The sequence below is a fragment of the Mycteria americana genome, chromosome 9 (assembly GCF_035582795.1).
Source record: "Mycteria americana isolate JAX WOST 10 ecotype Jacksonville Zoo and Gardens chromosome 9, USCA_MyAme_1.0, whole genome shotgun sequence".
Lineage (NCBI taxonomy): Eukaryota > Metazoa > Chordata > Aves > Ciconiiformes > Ciconiidae > Mycteria > Mycteria americana.
This window is the reverse complement of record NC_134373.1, coordinates 16,000,711-16,023,350: the sequence shown is the minus strand read 5'-3', so window position 1 is coordinate 16,023,350 and position 22,640 is coordinate 16,000,711. Positions and strand designations below refer to the sequence as shown.

The following is a 22,640-nucleotide window of genomic DNA, read 5'->3' as shown; positions in this document are numbered from 1 at the left end:
TCTGCACAAACCAAATCACAACTTAAGCAGTCGGCTTCTTCTACCTAATTCTTTTGGTTTTAAGTAACACAGCTCTTATGTGATGCTTTTCATCTGTGGATCTCAGCTCTCATACTTTACAAATGAGGGTAAGTACTGCTTTTGTTTACAAACAGAGTGGAAGGAGCTTTTTTCAAGGACCTTTTGGTCTGGATTTCATATGCATTTAGGGCTGTGTTTGAACACAGTCCTTCAAGAATTGTTTGCGTATGTTTCTTCTGCTGAATGTAGGGGGGAAAAAGGGTAGTATTTCCTGTGTTTCAGGGACGAGCTGTTAAGATGACTGGAAGATGGTGAGTGTTAACAAAAAAGCCAATTGCCTGTGTCTTGGAAGGTGGAGGATTAGAGGTTATGGAGTTGGTGGGGCATTCTGCAAAATGGAGAGAATTGCTTGTCTAAAAAGCGGCTTGAAAATTCCTGTTTTCTCTGTGCCTCTCTGTCTTAAAGCTTGTCTATCATTCATATTATGAAACTCTTCTTTCCTTTTCAGGATAGTTTTACTTATTGCCCAAGCTACATAGGTAGAGGGGTGGTATTATTTAAATGTCTTGTCAAATGGAAAGGTCATTTGTGCAGCACTTTAATTCATTAGGGTATAGAGAAAAGCCTTTTTTTTTCTGATGGTAGTAGAACTTGCTGAATGTACAGTTGTAATGATCTGTTAGGACAACTTGAAGACAAATGAATTCACATTTAAAAAAAAAAGAATGCGAGGCAAGAGAACCTTCTGTGACATAGAAAAGGCATTCAGCATTTGAAATGTTCTTATTTTGTTGTTGCGTTTCTCTAATGTTTCTATTCTTGTGACAACGAAGAGCTCAGAATTGTCAGAACAAGAATGTTGTTGAAATGGGGTGAATAAGCGAAGTTTGAGACTCTCATTCGGTGTCATAATTATGGTGAATGTAAACACAAAGGTGGGGATTCTTCATATCCTGTAATGCAGCACAGAACTGCTATGAGGGGAATCTTGTGTTCTTTCACAAGTTTGCAGTGTCACTTTCTATTTTTGTCCTATAATCTTTCATTTCTGTAACAGTTATGCTATCTAAGCATAATGTGAGTAGTCACTACGTTACCATATAGTGCTTATAGGTATGCTTGTAAGTTGCATACAGGCTGGCTTCAAGACTTCATATGATACTTGCATCCTTAGGGATGTATTTTATGGCTGAGAGCTCTTGCCATTGTGAGAGTTACCAGAATGTGTAAAGCTATCTGGTATTGCTGCTGTAGTTGGATATGGTGAAATTTGGCCTATATAGGGAACAGCATAATAATTCTTAACTGCAGATTAAAGTTACTCTTTTACTGAAATATTTGTGAGTTAATTTAGATCGTATAGCAGGAAATAATTGTTTTCCCGATTTGAGACAACTGTAGTCTGTACATGACTTTTCTTTGAGAATTATGTGTAAAAATTGACTTTTAAGACTATTGCATCTGAAAGAGTTAATTAGTAGGTATTTTGTTAGGTGAGGATAATAATGGATACATTTACTTCATGAAAGTTCTGAGTTTAAGTTTTATTGGGCTACTCTGGATGTGGCTGTCGTAGGGGAAAAATAGCAGTATGTTTTTAGCTTCTGCCAAGATGCCTGTGACAGATGGTGTCTTGTCTGTCCAATATGAATTCTTCCCACTCTATAAATATTGATTGGAGAAAAAAACGGTGTTCCATAGCTTTAAAAAAAGGTGTCCTGGTTGATACAGGAGTGTCTGAGGGGTATTTATATGGATCTTGGGCAGAACTGCACCAGTACGTGCAGAAATCAGTATCTGAACAAATCTAGAAGGGCCTGGTGGAAATCTGGCTCACGTTAGACAAACAGAGAAAAGAAAATGCATGTGCATGTTTTGGGGAAATAATGTTAAAATAGTCCCTGCAAGTGCTTTTGTGGTAAAAAATGTTCTTTAGTGGAAGCTGAGGTCTGGAACATGATTAATACATGTGCAAAGATGGGCAGCTGCTAATTTTTGGGCATTGCAGAAACTGTATGCTACTTTCAGAGGCCTTTTCCGGTTCATTCATCTGTCCTTTTTGAAGCACCCTTTCAGCTTTTGTGATAACCAACTCTTTCGGGACAGACTTGTTAGAACTTCTTGTGCCATTGTATGTGCTGCTTATCTTTCGTTTTATAATTGCTGTCAAGTTTACAGAGCTGTATCTTGTGTTGGATCCCGAATAACTTGATTGTCTGATTCTTTGCAAGGTATGCTGGTAGAACTGTGTCCTTGGCTGCTGCCTCTACAAGGTCCCGCACAGAGATTTGCTTCTGGAGGTTGACTGGGATATTGCTGAAGTTGTGTTTTTCAAAGAGTCTTAGCATGTAATTTTGTGTGGCGTTCACACAAGTTATAGTTAAGCGCTGTCTTCAACTGACATTTAAATGTTAGAACAAAGGAATTTAAACTTTTTAGAAATAGAAGCTCTTGTTTGGTATTGCTGTCATTCTCATGAGGTTAGTCATGTTCACTTAAGTTTATTAACCTCATATGCTCTTGATTCAAAGAAGGTATTTGGTACATAATCTGGTTTCTTTGGGTGAATGAGTAAAAACAACCATGTAGAATTCATAGAGCTTCTGCTGAGGTGTCCAGTTCCATTATTTTGGCTATTGGGTAATGCCAATGCTTTGCTTTAAGACAGCCGTCTTAAACAGTCACTGTATGCTTGATACTGTTCTGAAGGAATTTTCAGGAAAATATAGTCTTTTCAGCCCCATCCTGACTTGATGTTCTGAACCATGGTCCTTTGTAGCTAAGCAAGACAGCCTTACCACTGGTAGATTATGTGTTTCAAGTTCTAGCTTTTCTTTAGCAGACGGAAAACTCTCCATATTGCTAGAGAGAAATTCTGAAATGGCTCTGTGACCTGCAATACAATAATAGTGTTTTCCAGTCTGGGGATTGTAAGACTTATTGTATGTGGAGAAAAACTTTGCCCAAGGTGGATTTGTTTATCAGGCATATTGGTTTTTATACCTCAGTGTTGATACTTGTTAATTCTTAAAATAAGTAGTTGGCTAATTTGCAGAAAGAAGTAGTATTTAAATTGTGTGGAGATGACTATATTACAGTTGCAGTGTAGTTAATATGGGAGAATAAATGCACATCCTTTTATGCATGTAAAATGTTCTTATATTGCTTTAAAAAATTGAGTTACCACTGGCATGGAACAGTCTCTTTCTGGGCAAGAAGCACTGCAATTAGTGTGAAAGTAGGTCATGCTTAGGAATATGTGTGTGTAAAATACAGATCTCACTGGAAATAATTACAGAAAACTTGATGCTGTGGTGGTGTTACATGCTGCAGGTTGAATATAGCGACTTTGCTTGCTGTTCTTGAGCTACATAGCAATTGACAGAAGGTTTACTTCTAATTTTGAAGTAAATGGACCAAAACTGCTGGTTAAACTGGGACAAAGAGAATAACTACTAATTACAGCGCCTGCAGAAAATAGGTTTTTTCTGCTTATTTTCTAGGTTCTTAAATCGTAGTAGCATAGCAAAGTTTGAGTCTAGTTAAAATGAAAAGCCTCTTTCAACCTTCTGGTTTTTTTATGTGTTGACAACTCTATTACAAACATGAACAAAATTGATAAACTTCTGAAAAATCCTTATTTCTAGCAGTCTACCCCTGGGAATTAGGCTGGGACTCTTCTCTTGAGGACATGACTTCTATATTTATAAAATGTTCACTAGTTACTCAAGGAGTGCAGAACAGTGATCTAGAGTTTGGCTAACAATCTCTGTATGAGAGGCTAGAATCCCATTCTCACTCTGCCAATATTGTGTTTTGTCCAGCACTATGGTAACGGGAGCAAAAGGTTATAAAAACGTTCTTTGCCAGAAAAGTGAGCAGATACAGCTCTTGGGGCACATAGGGAACAAATCTATTGAATAAGAAAGTGCTGGTTTTGCTTAGCAGTTTTCAGAGTGAACTTTTACTAACTTTCTTTCACTTCTTTTTGTTGATCATGATAGTTTGTTTAGTTAGACTTCATCCTTGGTTCAGTTATGGCTGGGTATCATTGAGTGTTACCACCACCTTCAGCAGATGGGCAGTACAACAGAGGTCAGCTTTCAGCAGGCTGAACATGGATATAAAGAACAAATTGACCTGTCATCTGCTTGCTTCTGCTCTCTTTCTGGCAAGCCCTTCCCATGTGGGCAAGGAAAAAGGCCTGTGAGTTGTGTGGACTGTTGTGATTTTTCAAAGTCAGACAAGAGTATATTTGTGTCTGGTCATGTAATGGGGTGCAAATATGCATTTTGGGTGATAGGACTCTGGCATGTGTGATGATGCAGCACTGGAGGAGCCAGAGACTCTGGCCTTTAGATGGTTCTACAATGGGCAAGGAAGGCTGTCCTGTTTGTTTGTTTAAAAGCAAAAAAAGAAAGTGGGAGAGATTGGGGAACCTTTCCTGGAGAAATGCAGGGAAGTCTCTTCGATTTTTTTAGTTCTGTGCTTTAGAGCTGATCAACTACCACTGCAGCTCTCCCAGGCCCTGCTAATTTGAGCATAAATCTCTAGATTTTGGAGTTCTAGTATGCTGTCAATGGTTTTGTTGCCTTGTAGAGGAATATCGTATGTTGCAACTGTTGTGTAAAGGTTTCTTATTTTGATATCTACTTTTTTATAAGAAATAAAATAATTTTTTTTTGTTCTGTCAGATTGTGGGCATGTATCTGAAGACAGTTTGTTCCTTTCAGTATGTTGGAATTTGCGGCAGCTTTAAAAAGTGCCAAGTAAGAATATTTTCAAATTTAGAGTTAACTGATCACTGTGAAGGGATTTGTGTAATCCAAGTGTGGTTATTTCCTAGAAATGGAAGAGTGATTACGCAAATTCCTGCCCCCAGTTCGTTTAAGTCCTCTCCTTTATCTACTATCTTTGAAATGGCATACTCCTGTTACCTGGTAGCTATGCCACTTCATTTCTCTTAAATCTTTTTTTTAGCCATAGTTATCAAAGGTAGGTAAGTCAAAATATAATAACTTCTAGAATGATAAAATTTTGGGGCGTGCTCATGTGAGGAAGTAGGGACAGTGAATGGCAATTGAAAGACTTGTGTTAGTTGGCTTGACAATGTGGGAAGAGTTCTGAGGATAACAGGATTGTATTTGTTGTAGACAGACAGCAAAGGCTTTCCAGCAGCTTGTGTTCCTTGGACTACCTTACTCCTTTTTACAGTGTCTAGTGAAATGAGACTCTGCAACACAGCTTAATGGCAACCTGATATATCTGTGGTAACTGATGCAGGTGTCATCTCCATGTTTGCCTACCTCTCTTTTGGGAGCTATTGACTGAATAGGGTGTATATCTTCCCCTTTACATGCTGCAATTACACTCTGGCAATTACAAGTTGTCCTGCCATCTGACTAATTACGTTAGTACATTAGGCCATAAACTGTGATGGTAGATGACATGGCTGCGCATCCTACTTAGCTTTTCTTGCTATGAGATTGTAATGTCTGGCCGTGGACACTTGGAAGCAGAACCTGCTTCTAGTGCCACAGATAACTCTGTCTGTGATTCTGAATTAAAGCCGTTAGCTGGCCTCAGTCATTGCTATGTAATGAATTGAATAGAGAATTTATAGTGGAATGAAGAAACTGGCAAAGTTGGGAAATAACTCAAATGTTACATAAACCCCTGTGACTGGATAATGTTTTGGGAAGCTGAAATAGACATCCTTTCTTAGAAATGGTAGATTTTGTCAGATTTCTTGAGAGAGATAAAATTTGTTCGTCTGGTATTGCTAAGGAGAAAACAACTGGTGCAAGTAACATTTTTTGTCCAGCAGAATGTAATTACTATACGCTTGTAGTTTGTTCTAACTTCTGAAGGCCACTCTGCATCTGTAAAGTAACTTTTGCAAATGCTACAATGACTTGTTTTATTTTTATCAAGTAGCTGTAAAATAAAATTTGAGTTGAAGTGAATTAATCAATGATTTTTACTTCTACACTCGGTGATAACTCCGCACACTAAAGCGTCCTTGGTGAATGAAGAATTGTGGAACAGCAGATACATGAGATAGTAGAGTTAAGCCTGTGCATCTTTGCTGTTTCTGAGGTTCTTCGTTCAGCAGATTTGTATTGGTGTCGTCTCCTATGGCCACAAATATTTTGATTTTGTACTGGTATTAAAGCCAAAGGTGGCCTTGTATTTGGAACTCTAATAATACCTATGTTGTTCTGTGAACTAGAAAATGATCCACTTCTCTCAGCTGCATTATTGCAGAAGAGCTAACAGTAAGGTGAAGCCTGCATTGATAAACAGAATGAGCAGTGAGTCTTAAATGCACGTCGGGAATAGCTTTCTCCCGCTGCTGCTTGCTTCTCAAGCAAGAGCTACATCTGATGCTGTAAAGCAGTGATGAATAACTATTAATATAGCTACATGTTAACTACATTTCAGATGCAAATACATTTGGATGCTATCATGCTGTTCAGTTTCTTGTGATCTATCATTTTAACATACATTATTTATGTCTTGAACAAACTGTATTATAACCTTGTCTAGTAGTTTTATATGAATGCAGCATGCCCTGTTTTTTTTGCATAAATAGGACTTTGGATCTACTTTCAAAGAATAGGAACTTGCCAGTTTTGGAGAGCCGGACATTTGCATGTGAAAACTGGTCATCTATGCTTGTGAATGTATGGAAATAAATACTAAGTTTGATCCTGGTGACAGTTAAGGAAAACAGATGACAGATTTGTTGTAATGATGCTGGCAGCATGAAAACAGTGGTGCAAGTGATTAGATGTCAGGAAAGCTGTGCTTGTCCACAGCTATCATTTGTTGTCTTTTTCTTTTGGGTGCAGTAGACTGATAGTCTTGTCACAGATTTCAAACCAGTGAGTTAGTTTTACCCTCACTGGCAGCCTTGAATGCAGTATGTATTTTAAAAAGTTGCTTTTCCATTTCAGAGGTTAGGCTTCCTGTATATTTCTTTGAAAGGTAGCTTTCGTAGCTGTTAATCAAACCTACATTGTGAGGCTCAGGACAGAAATGAAAATATCAAGTGAATCAACTGCAACGAAAACAAAAGACTTCAACTTAATGTGAATGACCTGATAAATGACTGCAGCAGATTATCGATGCTGAGTTTCAGCTGGCTCAAAAATTAGGAAGTCACACTTACGATCAAGAAATTCTAGAGACATTTAGTGCATCATTACAGTTTTTTAGTAATCTGAAAAACAGAACAACCTGATTGATGTCAAAGACTTTACAAAAGTATGAATACTAAGAGTATATTCCTCAGCTAGCATGCTTGTTATTAGTATGCAGATACATTAACCTAAATTAGCATAATAATTTAATTATAAAAATGGAATTAACCTTATTTATATTTATTCATATCAGTGGAATATGATGAATGCAATTAACCTTGCATTTGGAAATGGCTTTTCTTTTTTAAATATCACATTTATTGCTCGCTCTTTGAATGTTGTTTGAATTATAAAATCTAATGATAGTTTTTATGCATTCTTCATTCTAAAACTGGTATCTTCTGTAATGATTATGTTTGGCCTAAATGCCAAAGTTCCTTATACGGCTTTGTTGATTGCTGTGCTTAGATTACTGTGTGATCTCAGCTCAAAAGGTGATGTGTTTGATTAGATTTAGAATATACAGCATTCACAGTGCCATGAGAGTAGTCCTAATCCTATTTCTTTTGAGTTGTATTCAGAAGAGTTTACTTCAGTAACTTCACATTTAAAGGTGTTTAAATTTTGAAAGCATTTTGTGTGAACAGCAAGTTAAATCCTTTCATTTAGGTGTTGAGTAGAGACTTCGGATGCAATTGCGAAGAAATGTACTTTTCAGTTTGACAGATATTTATAAGGTGGGATGGTTTAGGTACCTGACTGTAACCTCTGTCTGTGCCTGGATGGTCCACCCACAACTCAAGTTTTATTGTAGTGCTGGTTCTTGCATTGTGTATTGTCACTTCTGAGAGTAGTTCAGTAATAAAAAAAGGAGTCATGCCACTAGGAGACTAACATGCTCCATTCTTTGCAGATGGGACAAAGAGTTGTCAAGCAGGTTACTTTAGTTAGCTGTCCAGATAAGGTCATGTTAGAATATTTTTACTTCACAATAGTTTTATCCCCAAAGTCTAGAGCTACCATTTCTACTAAGTTGTATGCCAAATTACCAGTCCCATTAACCTTGTTGCTTTCCCTATTGCGTAGTCTCAGTGTATCTTGCTCCTTGTGTATTCATTTGAATACAGAATAATAGAAAGTTGTCAGAGAATTTATCAGTGGGTTTGTGGAAGGGTATGTGTGAAGAAGTATTTCCTATTCGTATCTGAAATGTTGTTTGCTTATGTTTCTTAACATTTGATTAATTCATAATGTTTAGGGTGTAGAGTACATGTAAATGGGCAAGATGACTACCAACTCCCCTTAATTTTAAAATAAATGTGTATACATTTCAGTAGGGTCATGAGGCGATCAAGCTAGCCCTCCCTCTTCCTAAAATAATGGTAACAGCAATAATTACACAAATAAGCAATTATGTAGAGAAAAATGTTTACACGTAGAGATGAATAGTTTAGAGATTATAGTATTACAATTGACAGAGAACAAAAAAATCTACCCTGAACTCCAAGTACTTTGGTGCTCTGGTTATACTAAAGAACAGGTAGACTGGGTTTTCTCCTGTGTTCAATGTACTGATAGAATACATGGATCCTCCTGCACATCCGAAAGGGAAATGTTGAGGTTTTCGGGTAGTTCCATGGCATTTATTTTTTCAGGAGCTGTGGGAGATCTCATTTCCTTCTGTTCTAACATGTCAGTGATTGCTTCTGCTTTTTCACGCTTGTTTCACCTGCATGTTACAGACCAACTACTCAACGAATTGTATGGTACATGTTTTTCATGCTGGGAATGAGTGGTTCTGGTAGCGAAGAAGGAGTAAGCGATATTCTTTAGCAAGCAAGTAAGTATTTAATGAGGTAGTTTGTTAAAACAGAAAGCTGTTGTATTTTTCACTGGCAGTTATGTAACTTTTTGGCATGATTTTGGCATAATTATTGGATAATGATGCTCAGTTTTCTTCACAATCGTTTTTTCTAGCTTACGAAAGGACCTCAGAAAGCACTTGGATGGGCTGAGCAAATACCATCTGTGCAGTTGAATAAATGTGTGTAAAATATTTAATTATGTATGAGGCTTTCAGTAACTTCAAGGAATTCGGCAACAAATAAAATGGAAAGGATGATATAAGAACTCAATCTTCTATTTTTCACAGGAAAACTGAAGTGTGCTTTGTCAGTATCGCAGTTGGGCACATTTCGTACTGAATAACGCAAGCTTGTTGAACTCTGTGGCATGCAGCTTTTGTTCTTGAGGCTTCTTGAAGCTAATGCAACCTCAACAGAAACCTGAGGGGTTTTGCTTGATGGTCTTACAAACCCAAGCAGGCATTTGTGTATTAACAGTAATCAAAAGAAACAACTGTTATATTGATTAAATGAAACTAATCTTCCATCTCATTCTTAAAATTCCACTGTTACTTTTTTGTCACATGTATTAAATATGAGGTTTGTTTCACTAAACAGTACTGTTTTGAACAGTAGCAAGATATGTATATGTTGGGGAAGTGATTATTAGATTCTGGACATACCTTTCAGTGTGGTTAGTCCGATGTCAAACTGTTGAACCTCAGCTTCCACTTTGACACCCAAGTATTACTGCATAAATGCTTTGTACGCTGAAGAGTTGATTTAAGTATGAATTGAGATTTTTCCATTCAGAACTCTTTTTTTTCTAAGAGATTTTTAGGTTATAGGCTAGTTGAGAGTGATAGTAGGCTCAGGAATGAAAAGCTGTCTTTTTTTTTTCCCCTCTCAAGTCAACACTAAGTATTCATCTTGGAATTTTTTTTTTTTGCCGTATTGATGTTAAAGGCAACAACTTGTGTTAATCTTCTGTAATAAGAAACACAATTTCTTTATCAACTCATAGGTCCACACTTTTTGGCTCATCTAATAAAATTTATTGTGTAAGTGTTGTTAGCCCAGCTGAAAACTTTTGAACTTCCAAGTTGATGATGACTAGTGGTTAAATAATAAATTTTTTTTAGAACTAGAGCAGGAAGGAAACCTAGCTACAATAACTAACTAAACTGCCAGCAGCTTTTAGTGCTTCCTCTGATGCACCACTTTCAGACCTCTCTTAATTAGCTCTTTCCAATTCATAAGAGCTGTATTTTTCTTTTTTAACTTGTTGCTGTCTTTGAAGTCTTTCCTTTTCTACTAATTTTTCTCTTGGTAGCATTTCTTCTTTCATCTAGTTTGGTTGATACTCTGTAAATCTTACTATAGTGCTCATGTTGCCTCCCTCATTTGTTTCCTTGTAGTATTTTTTTCTGTATTAATGGCTGTCTTTTTGTACAAAATTGTTCAAGTTCTTAATAGTAGCATAACAGACTTTATCACTATGTTCTGGCTGATCTCACTTTGGGGTGGAAGAATGCATTAAGTTCTCAGTTCCTTTCTAGCCCTGCTTTTTGTGCTCCATACGCATGTAAGATTTCCTTTTACCATTCATATAGCCAAATTATTTTGGCATTTTGCATACCTTACTGCATGTTTTATTCTCTCATCTGCCCCACACTCTCCATTCAATATAATTTTTTCTTCTTTGTAATTTGTTTTATACTGCTTGTATAAATACAAAAGTTTGTGTTTCCCTGGGCAGGAGAAAACACATTGAGAAGTTTAATTCCTAAAGTAAAAAGATATTGTCTTATATAGTCAGCAATCCAGGCCATTTGTTATTCAGATCTGGTAATTTAGTTGTGCTATGTAAATGGATTTTCCGAGTGGCTAGAAAAAGTGATGCCTAGGCTCTGCATCCTGACATGAAAAGTAGTCATCTTTGCACTTAGTGCAGGTTGAATTCTACATCCTTTCTAATGCTAGCAATTTGAGTTATACAATCTAATATAAAAATGAGAAATATTTTCAGGTGAACATTTGTATCATCATTCCTGAGCTGTATTAGACTTGGTGTCTACCTTTGTTTGGCATGTGGAAGTGGAAACTTAATATTTCTCCAGTGTCTGAAAGCAAGCACATACTATTGCACTGTGTGTGTAATACATGCCTTTTCTGACTGAATTTGAAGTCTGTGCATTCATAGTTGACTTGAATGACTGATCTTCTCCTGTTACCTAAAAGCCCAGCTTTGTATAGAGTAGTCACTGTAGTCTACGTTGTAGCTTTCAGACTGGATCCATCATGTGAAATATTTCCATCTAGTCTATAGTTTTGTTTTGTTTTCTGGAGGAGGCAAAACAACTGTTTTAGTAGTGGGTGCTTCCTACAAATGGAAAACATTCACCAGGGATGAGCTGGGCAGAGCAATAGCTGCTGCTGTGTCTAGGTGCATGGGGTACCATTTCCTGCAGCAGCAGAGGTAGCCTCTCTCAATAGTAGCTGACACCGTCCATGCCCCCATATGTGTCTGGCAGGAGCATCAGATGAGCTCTCTGGGTGCTCTCACTTACTGCTGAGAGCAGGAGAAAAGGATGCTGCTTTGTGACTTGGCGTGGACCACCTGATGCGTGCATTGTGTGGAGAAAAATGATAGACAGAATAGATGCTAAGCTGCTGCATGTAAATTGGATAACATGGGCACAGAAAACATCAATGATCCAAACATTTTATCTTTTTAAGGCTGTGAAGATGATCCATCTGTGATGCTCAAGCATCTTGACACCATTTGAAAAGTTGAAGCTGGAAGTTTAAGAGGTGGAGATGCAGCAGCATTCTTAACACAGTTAATGGAAAAATATTAAAGGAAACAAATGAGGCACTGTGCACAGGTCTTGTGGAAAAAAAAAATTATAGGTCGTGGAGGGCTGGCAAAACTGCAGTGATGTCTGCTTTCCAGTACTTGTTCCTTTTCTCTAGCAAGCAGAACAACTCTGGATAGTTCTTCCCTCCTTATTCTTGATTGTGTGCTTCCTTGTGTTTCTGTGGCTATGCAGTGGTTTGGATGAGGGAAGACTCGTAATTTGGTTTATGGATCAGATAATTTTCGCTTGGGACTTGCCTCCTGGTCTAATTTACTACAGCAGGGGAGTGTGCAGTTTGTGTTCGGGACCTCTACTTCCACAGGTACTGCTGATGAAACTAGAACCCGAGTCTCCATAATATGATTAGTTGCTCAAACCATAATTCAGCAAACATTATTTGCTCTTGCTTTGTGGCATCTACTTAGTTTTGCTAGTGCAAGTGTTTGCACGTTGGTGTGACAGGGAAGATAATGGAATTGATTGGAGTTTAAAATAATTGTTTATTTTAACCATTTGTTTCTTAGGTTATTTGTAAACTAGATTAGGACTCAATCCACCATGTGGCCCTACAGATACAGTACTGTCACAACTGAATGGAGTGTTAGGACTAGGAATGAGAGGCTGCCTATGTTGGCAGTGTTGTAGAAGACTTATTTGTCAAACAATGGCTTTGATTTCTTAAATGTAATGTCCATTAAAAAGTACAGATCAAGCTGATCTAACAGTTGGAAGCATTTGCTTCCCTAAGAGTGGTGTGTGTATAGATGTTATGATGTCCATTTTTTTCATAGGCATGCACAATTTTATGTGTGTGAGTGCTAGCTAAAGATATTTAAAGACTTTAAAATGGAGAGACAGTGGTCTGTTTCATGGCATTTAATTTAGGTCAGGGCACTGAAAACATACTTGCTACCAGTTCTTGATCATGCTGACTGCAATGTTTCTGAGAACTGAAGGGCTTCAAGGACTCTGGTTAATATCCTTAAGTATTCACGGTAATGAGTCTTCCTTTTTTTATGGTGAACATAGCAGAATACATTTCTCTTGTTTTCAATATTATACATAGAAACAGTGTTCCATAGGTTACTGAAACTACTGTAGAGAGGCTATCAGGTTGATTAGGGCCAAATTAATATTTTTATTTTCTCTAGAGAATTTTGGTAGGTGTGGATATTGAAGTAACTTTTTGCCTGCCTTACAGTCAGGTATGAAGCACATTGGTGGGTATTTTGGTGTTCTGAAGATCAGAGTGTCAGATCTTAGATGGTGAGGGTTATGTTTGAATTTGGTTTACTGATAACTTGAAATCACCATCTTATTTGCAGAAATCCTTTTAGTTACATAGTTACATACTCAGATAGTTATCAGTGTACCATTTAGTTGTCTAAATCCGTTGCTAGGTTTGAGCATGGCAGCAGTGGTAAGCAATATACTCCCGATGGACATCAAATTATACATGGGGAGCTTGTTACATAGGAGCATATGATAAGATACCATATCTGGAAATCTGCTTTCCAAATTAAAAGTTAGATTTCATGCTAAACACAACTTATCATTTCAAATTAAATTTTAACTGACATTTATTATTACATCTCCACAGGGGAACTTTAGGTTTGCTGTAAGTATTCCAGACGGTTTTTCCTAGTCGTGTGAGACCCAGATTTTCATCTCTTGAAAGTTTTTAGGGTAAACTTGATTGTTTTAAAATGCTGTCATTAATAAATTTTTTGTTGTTGTTGTGAAATGGCTTGACAATAGTGGGTTCAAATAGTCATTTTAATTTGAAAACTCAACACATTCTGCATCTTGCAGTATAGAGGGAGAAAGTTCAAACTTTAATTTTGCTGTGCCAAGCATGAGTGGAGTTTTTTTCAGAGAATTTTGGGCTCTGTATAAAGGCACGCAGAGCAAATCATAGTTGTTCAGGTTATCAGCCAAATACACAAACTAGACCTCTCAATCAAAAGTGTTTTTGTGCTAGCAGCAGTTCCAAATGTGTTTATAAGATTGCTGTTTTATGAAATTTTTAATGTGTTTGAACATTGAGAAGCCAGTTCCTTGTTTAGTTTGACCTGGTGTGAAGAGGGGTGACTTAAATTTAGCTGTTAGGTTACATCAGTGGAAGGACTAGCTCTGAACACATATTCATATTTGTGCTTCTTTAGGCAGTAAAACCATAGCAGAGGCTCATAATTTCTAAAACGATAGATTGTTTTCCTTTTGTTCTCAAACACTTCAGCTATTACTGAAAAAATACTGTGTTTGCTGGCTTCTACTCAGCTATTCTAGATGTACAGTGTGCTAATGTAAATCAGCAGTTCTGCTTCTATAAATAGGCTTCGTCAGCAGCTGCAGAGCAAAACTGACAAGCTTCTGGTCATTTTTATTATTGCCATTCAGAAATTGTTTGAATAGCTGTGAAAGTGTCCGGTGGTATTGTATGCCTGCTGTAGTGATATTTGCAGACTAAGCTGAGGTTATGAGTAGGGAGAGGGAAAGAAAGAGTGCATTTATAAGCCAACAGTGTGAGAGTAGAGGCAAAGAGCTCTGTATTCCTTCATTTGGGAGTCCTTAAGCTGAGTTTGGAGCTCTTATATATAAGACGTGCTATCCAGCTGGCTGAAAGTCATGAGTTCTTAAATGGGATCTGGGGATAGCATTTATCTAACTTCTTTATAGCTGGATATAAGGCAGCCTTTACCAGCGTGCTCCGTTTGGGAATGTAATCCTACTGTGCCCTGAGAAGCTGTCTCCTAATATTTTCGGTTCCTTCTGCTGCTGGGTCTGGTTTTGTCTGCTGCATGGGAAAGAAACAGCCAGGCAAGAATGGTTACCTTCTGCAGTGTTCCTCCCCTCCTGCACCATCGTGGGAGCTTTGTATGGCTGAACAGCAACTGCTGCTATCCTCCTTTCTAGAAGCAGACTAGGAAGTGGTACCAGTGTGGCCTGCAAGAAGAAGGAATGCTAACAGGCCAACCAAGTTACCATTGTTGTTTGTGGACACAGGAGAGGTTGCCAAGAAAGAAAAAGTATTGAATACCTTTCATGTGAGCGTTTAATTGAAGTCCTGTGTCTGTGTTTACATGTGTGGTTTTTTGTTTGTGTTTTTTTTTTTGTTTGTTTGGTGTTTTTTTTTTTCTTGAAAACTAGCAGTAGTCTTTTAGGAGTCTTACTACAAAGTCTCAGGAAATATCTTGGGCTGTAAGAATTATTTTCCTGAAATAGAGATATGCTTACTTTCAGTGTTTTCCAAAGTACATATAATAAAACGGATGGTAGATTCAGCTTGTGCTGAAAGATATGGAATTACTTTATATTCCCCCTCTAATAAAAGCACATTTCCTGAATCTTGATACCCAACCTCTGTGAATAATATATAAAGGAAAGGAAATGATGAAATACAGTATTATAATGGCAGGGGGAGTAGAGAACGTTTGTCAACTGTTGCTTTAGAAACAGCACCATCAGCCTGTGAGGTGGCTAAAGATCACCTGAAAGTGAAATTCAGTGTATTTCAAAGCCTTGGAAACTGGAAAGTTTCTTAGCATCTTAATGTATGTTTTACCAGTGCTTTAATCTGTATTCTTTGCACTGAATTAGATCTTAGTGATGTTAACTATTATTCAAGGAGAAACACAGAACCCTGACAACTAGACACTTAGCTTATTATTTTTAATGTTGTTTGAAATGTACGTATGTTTTTAAACTTCTAATTGATATCTTCTGACTTGATAGCCTAAATATTTTTAGGTGCTCTACTACTAGAAAAATGGATCATACTAATTCAATGTGAAAAAGCACAAAACATGTTTAAAAGGAAAATATGGACTTGTTCTTAAAAAAGTCCTCTCACATTTTATTCAGCTACCATTTTAAGGGAGTAATTGTAGTTCATTCACTGTGATTGACCATTTGTGGCATTAATGAGGTCTAAATAATTGGGAGAGATGAGGAATATGGTATTTGGCAGATCCTTGCAGGCTGTTAGGAGATTTAATTGAAGTACAAGGTTTAGGAGAACTAAATAGTTCTAAATAGTACAAAATTTAGAAGAACTAAAGAATAAGTATCTCAGAGTGCTTTTAAAGTTTATTGCTAAAATACAGTATAAAAAATTGCACTTTAAGTATTTCAAGAAAAGATGAGCATGTTGTATACTAGCTTAATTCCTTCTATGAAGTATAGAAACTCTTAAAATACAAAGTTAGTATCTTTTGTGGAATGAATGGAAAGGAGGAAAAATGGTAACTTTGATGTAAAATTAGTTTGACTTTATAGTTTTTAGTCCTTTAAAGACAGATACAAGGAGTTCATTCCAAGAATCTTTGTGTGAGGGACTTTACTAAATAAACCTTTTATTTTTGCTTTTAGTCAGCGGATAAGCAGCGAGCCCTGGAAGAAACCAAAGCCTACACAACCCAGTCATTAGCAAGCGTAGCCTATCTGATCAACACTTTGGCCAACAATGTTCTCCAAATGCTGGATATCCAGGCATCCCAACTTCGACGCATGGAATCTTCAATCAACCATATTTCACAAGTGAGACTTTTTTCCTGATTTTTTTTTCTTTTGTTCTTTGTTCTTGAAATTACACAGCAAGTAAAACTCTCACCTGACATTTTGTGAATGAGAAAGATAGTCACATTTAAAACAGAAGGATGCATTTCTTCTTATATTAATTCTGAGAATGGGTCTCATTATGTGATTGTATATCTGTGTTAGCGTGAGCATTTTACATAGGATAAGAGATTAAATGTATTCTTGCCCAGTTTATTGTTTGGAGAGGGGTCCATTCTGCATAAGTGAAAAGCACAGAAAAATTGCTAATGGAAAAATCAGAATATTATGTTAAGGGACGGATTAAGCTTTCCAACTCCTGTTTGGTGACTTACTGTACATGGTATTAATTGGCTACAGGCACTTAAAAGAAAGAAATATGAAATGGATGGTGGAAAACAATACTTGTCATCTTTTTACTTTTCCTGTTGCTGTAATACTGGCATCTAAAGACAAAAGCATAGATGACAACAATAGTTTGCTCCTGGCTTTTCTTAATAAAATGTACTTTGCAATGACATGAACAGAAGGCATAATTAATATTTCAAGTTTGTGTATGGCTGCAGAACTCCTGCCATTGTTTGCAGTTTTTCTGAGCAGCAATAAACTAAGCTACTATTATCAGGAACCCATGTCCTATCACCACGCTGATGAGAGAATTTTGACTGCCAGAACAGGCTGAGGATGGATGATAGATTTATTGGAGGTTTACATGCCAATGATGGATTAAAAGAGAAATTAAGAGCAATGATACAGCACTTTCTATTTTTCTGTTACTGCAGAGTTGGTTGGCATCCTTACTGAATATTTTGTGTCTTATTTGACCAATACATTTTGGCTCCTAGGGTTTCTTGATGTCCATGTGATAATATCATAAACTAAAATAAAGAATATTGTGGTATTTAGAAAGACATTTGAAAGTGGGAGCTGTGTAAGGTAGGAAATCAGATTGAGATGATCTGTTAACTTGCTGGTGCTGAAAGGGTTGATAAGCTAGTAGAAGTTTGAACCAGCAAAAGAATAATTTTATGTGAGCTTAATGGACTGATGAATTGGCTCACTGATGGGTCAGATGAATTCCAGAGCAGGTGCAAAGGAAGGGGTGGGGAGAATTTTCCCTTCTGCTAGTAGTACGCTATTAGATTGCCTCAGTTATCTAATGCAACTGCATCCTCAAAAATAAGCTGAGAAGTTTGATTTCTTCTGCTACATGCTTCTTGTTAATCCATGGACAAGTAAATTTTTTTTTTTTTTTTTCCCCAGAAAATGTCAGAAATTACTCTTTGTGTGTGTGTATGCATGTGTGTATGCTATATATATGCTGTGTATGTGCGTATATGCTTCTGTGTGTGTGCTTGTGTGTGTATGTCTGTGCTTCTTGACAGGCTAGCACCAGCTGACAGGTATTTCAGCTATTTGAGAGCCTGATGCAAAAGACAGTATATGAATAAAATGTTCAGAGTTCACTGGATTTTGCATTTTATAGATGTGGAAAGTTCATTTTGTCACACAGTTTCTGTAAAGTAGCTTTTGGGGAAAGGTCCATAGCATTTTAAATTTTTCCTTCTGAGAAGCTGAGATTTACACAGATTGAGATGCTAGGTTAGATTGTCTTTGGCATTTATACAAAATGGCTAGTTATTTAAAATGGAGCACTAAATTACCAGTGCCCAACACCTAATAAAGATCTATCTGCCAAAATTCATAGGCTGCACTTGAACAAAAAAAATTTTTTTTTTTTTTTAAATATAGCTGTAAAATTGAAAATTAAGTTTGGGGTTTTTTTGTTTTGGCTTGGTTTTTTTTGAGTCTGCATCATCCATATGTAGGATGCTTCCCAAATCTTCATGGAAGAAATTATATCAGAGGAGCAGACAGTATTTGAATTTTGGATATTACATACATGAAGTGTGTTGATCCAAGGAACTTTATGAAGTTGAATTCAATATGTTCAGAAATGGCTTCATCACATGATACCAATGTTGTAGATGGTTATATTATCTGTCTTAATTTCAGTGGTTATTTTTCTTTAAAAAATGAATTTATTTTGTCACAGTTTCTGTGTAATAAATAATTTCTTTTCAGGAAATTTGATTATGCTTCTCCTGGAACAAGCCTAACGTGCAGAAGATTTCCTCGGTCTTTTTTATGTTGGCTGTAAAGTTTGGTGGACTGTTTGTAGTACCACTTAAAATGCCTCATGGTATAACACCTCATTGCCAAATTACGATTTCAGTCAGTCTGACTTGAAATTATGTCACTAACGTAGAACAGAAAACAGATTGGTAATTACCATCTGCTCTCAGTGCATTATTGCATATTAATGCTTTGGTCAGTAGGTATTGATATTTAAGTTTAGAAAACACTAATGCAGGTTATGATATCTGGATGTATAATCCTGCTTTTAATTCTGATTTGGAATTCCACATATTCTCCAAAGAAGGGAGCAAAATCATTTGGCTCTTAGTAAGAAAACTTTTTCAAAAATGCATGTTTTGTTCAAGTGTAGCTCACACTGGAAGAGACGTGATTAACTTTAGAAGATAAAATATTCTAGTTCTCTGTTCATTGATAGAATGCCAATTTATATAACTTTCTATGTTTCCTTCTAAATGCCAACTTAATCAAAGAGCTGAAAAGGAAGCTGATAATCATTTGTGGTTTTTCAGATTATATATAGGTCCTGAATAAGGAAATCGTTACTATTGAAACTATTTTTACGCAAGTGATTAAATCCTCTTGGTTTAAAATTTCGGATTACTTTGATTTGGTCTGAAAGCTGATGAATCTATTCTTATTTGCCTTCTTGAACCTTGTCCAGAACTAGATGATATGCAGTGTTTCATATTTGGCTGAAAATGTAAATCCTAAATACAGATCATCTGTATAAATATTTATACTTGTTAAAAAAATTGTTAGAGTTAGCAGACACTATGAAATATTGCTAATGTCCAAATTCTTTAAATTAATCTGGCAGATTTTCAGGTTTTAATATTTATATGATGAGAAATATTTTTTCAGGTTTAGTTATAGAATAGTCTTAGTTAGCAAGGTCATCTTTAAAACTTTGCTGCTAATTACATAAGCAAGCATGTTATCACAAATATGAGTGATAGTGATGAGTTATCTCCAATGGCACTGCATGATGGAGAAATCTGCTTCATCCTCTTCTTATCTAATCTGACTCCCATGATATTGGCTGTGAGAACAGGTATTGAATAGACCACAGACTTGAACTTCTCTGTAGTCAGCATGTATTCCTTAGCTGAACTGTAGCAACATGTGTGAGCTGGTTGGTCTCTGTAGGGAAGTTCACTTGGACCTTCCATGGATAAGTCAGTAAAGGCTTGTGACCGTTTTCAGTTGTCTTATTCTTGCAAGTTACAAGAATAGCCAAACTCTTTCAAAAATGGTAATGCAAGTCTAATTTTCCACAGTATATATTACCCGTTTATGGAGCAAGTAGCTTTTCAGCATTTTTGTATCATTATGACCTCTTTCTTTGAGTATAAATTACATACATTTTGAGTTGAGGCAATTAATGTAATATTTCTAACATGTCAAAATTAGACAGTTACTCATTTTAAAGTAATAATCCAGTTTTCAAGGTAATTTGCAATTAGTTTGTTTAAATTCTAGCAAATTAGATTTAAAAAAAAAAAGCCTAGCAACACTATATTTAAGCAACGTTTTCTTCTAAGACTTTTTTTAACTGAATTTTAAAAGCCCAGACTAACAGACTGACAATAAATGGATAAATTTAAATTAGAATGTTTTGAGAAGAAGAAGAAATCAAGGCTTCTGGAGACTCCTATTTCTGAAATTTCACTACAGTTTAGACTTTCAAAGTGCTGTTGTGGTTTAACCCCAACTGGCAACTAAGCACCACACAGCCGCTCGCTCACTCCCCCCCCAGCAGGTTGTGGGGAGAGAATCAGAAGGGTAAAAGTGAGAAAACTTGTGGGTTGAGATAAAAAGATTTTAACAACTTAAATATAATAATAATAATAATAATAATAATAATAATGAAAAGGCAAATAACAAAGAGAGAGAAATAAAACCCAAGAAAGAGAAGTGATGCAAATGAAAACAATTGCTCACCACCAACTGACCAATGGCCTGCCAGTTCCCGAGCAGCGGCCCCCGCCAACCTCCCCCCAGCCTTTTATTGCTGAGCATGACACCATATGGTATGGAATAGCCCTTTGGGCAGCTGGGGTCAGCTGTCCCAGCCGTGTCCCCTCCCAGCTCCTTGTGCACCCCCAGCCTGCTCGCTGGTGGGGTGGGGTGAGAAGCAGAAAAGGCCTTGACTCTGTGTAAGCACTGCTCAGCAATAACGAAAACATCCCTGTGTTACCAACACTGATTCCAGCACAAATCCAAAGCATAGCCCCATCCTAGCTACTGTGAAGAAAATTAACTCTATCCCAGGCAAAACCAGCACAAGTACTTAGAGAAATTTCACTTACAGGTAGAAGAGAGTATTTCTCAAAACTCTTGAGTTCAGTGACTTTTAAGTGACGTGGTAAATAGTGTTAACTTCGGAATCCCAGAAATGTTTTAATGTTTTTTCTATTTTAATCTTTACAGATCTTGAGGCTGTTTTTATTGAATTCATTATGGAAATTTGATGTTTCAAAATGTCCAGAAAATTCCTAATAGAAAAAAATGCAATGGCTTATACTTTTTTTCCCCCTTAAGCTATCCCTTGCCTTTTTGCAGGCATCTTGGAAAGCATATGAAAGGATTATAGTAATGAGCCTAAACTCTAACAAACTGTCATTTAAAAGCTTTTGCCAAAGATAGTTGAGCTATCGGGGAAAACAATGTGTGATAATCCTGTCAGGGGTCTGAAATTTCTTGTTAGAAAACAGTGTTTCAAGTTACAGAAGGGCACAGTGTATCCCATCTGCTCTTCCTGACAGACTTTCCAAGCGAGGTGTTTTGTTAGTCCAGCTCTAATCCCAAAAATTTCTCAATAGAAGTTTCTAAACTGCTGAGTAAACGTTCTGCTAGCATTCTCCTGTCTCACTTAAGGGATTTATGCTAGTACTGGAGGCAATAATTACCTGTGTGTTGAGGATAAATGTTTTCATTTTCTTTAGTAGCAGGTTAATCTTTGTTCCTTTCTCTACTAATCAAATACCTCAATGTTCCTTTCTGCTGTTTTATAGGTGTCTTATGACTCCAGTAGTCTACTAAGCAAGAAAATGAAATTTTTTAAAAACCTGCCAGGAAAATGCTTTTCAATGCAATTTTAGGAGTACGTACCAGAATTAGGTGCCGTTTTTATATTCTTAGTCATGCCATAGCTATTCAAAGTAAAAGAGATGTTCTGAATCATCATGCAAGAGAATTCCCATTAGATAAGCTTCAGGTTCTAATTAGGTTTTATACATTTCATTGTTTGTTACTGTAGTCATGCCTCACTGATCACCATAGTCCTCAAGGAAACCGGTTGTACTCACAACTCCTGTGAATAATTAAAAAAACACACTCTTCATTCATGGAAACAGGTTTCCACAGTGCCAAGATACCATTGCTACAATAACATGTGCATTAAATATCGGTACTCGCATTTTATTTATAGATAGTTGCATAAGAAAATGCAAAAAGAACATCTTTAAAGTTACAGAGGTCAAGCACTTGAAAGGCAGAGAAAGGAAGGAGTCATCTTGCCAACACTGCACTAATTACTTTACTTTCTTTCTGATTTGTAGATCAAAATTAAGGCTCTGAGTGTCGTGTCCAAGACATAAAGTAGTTTTGAATGACCAGTTTCAGACCCATAAGATTTTGATGTTTCAGTACATTTGAAACATCTTACAGCATTTGAGGTGCAGCTGCTGTTGCAGCTGAGGTTATTTAACATTCTAGCAAATGGTATCAGAGGCCCGTGAGACAAAGAACATACAAGAGTCAGTGTACTGTTTCTGCAGTTCTCTAGTGACATGTCTAGATCACAGATGAAGTCTGAGATAATTGTAGAGATTGAATTCTTCAGTGGTATTAAACATGAGACTGTCCTCCAAGTTGTTGCAATCACATACCATTAGTTTATCAGGAAAGTATGTGCTTTCTAACTCCTCAACAGATGAGGTGAGGATTCTGTAGATGATTGCTTTGGTATGACTGCTACTTGTTCCAGAACTCCTTCCACTATGCTGCAAAAGCAAAGGTCTGGCACAGAGAAGGGATAAAAAACCTGTGAT

At 36.8% G+C, this 22,640-nt stretch overlaps 1 protein-coding gene across 5 annotated transcripts in view; it reads left to right on the top strand.

Annotated features, from left to right (window-relative positions):
- Nucleotides 1-22,640, top strand: part of ABI2 (abl interactor 2) — a 69,147-nt gene that overhangs the window by 13,975 nt on the left and 32,532 nt on the right. For all 5 annotated transcript variants that reach the window (XR_012777027.1, XR_012777026.1, XR_012777025.1 and 2 more), the window contains exon 2: nt 16,243-16,410. Coding sequence is in view for 1 of the 5 variants with exons in the window: in XM_075511463.1 (XP_075367578.1) it covers nt 16,243-16,410 (168 nt within the window). In the remaining 4 variants the exon portion in view is untranslated. The remainder of the gene's footprint in view (nt 1-16,242; nt 16,411-22,640) is intronic.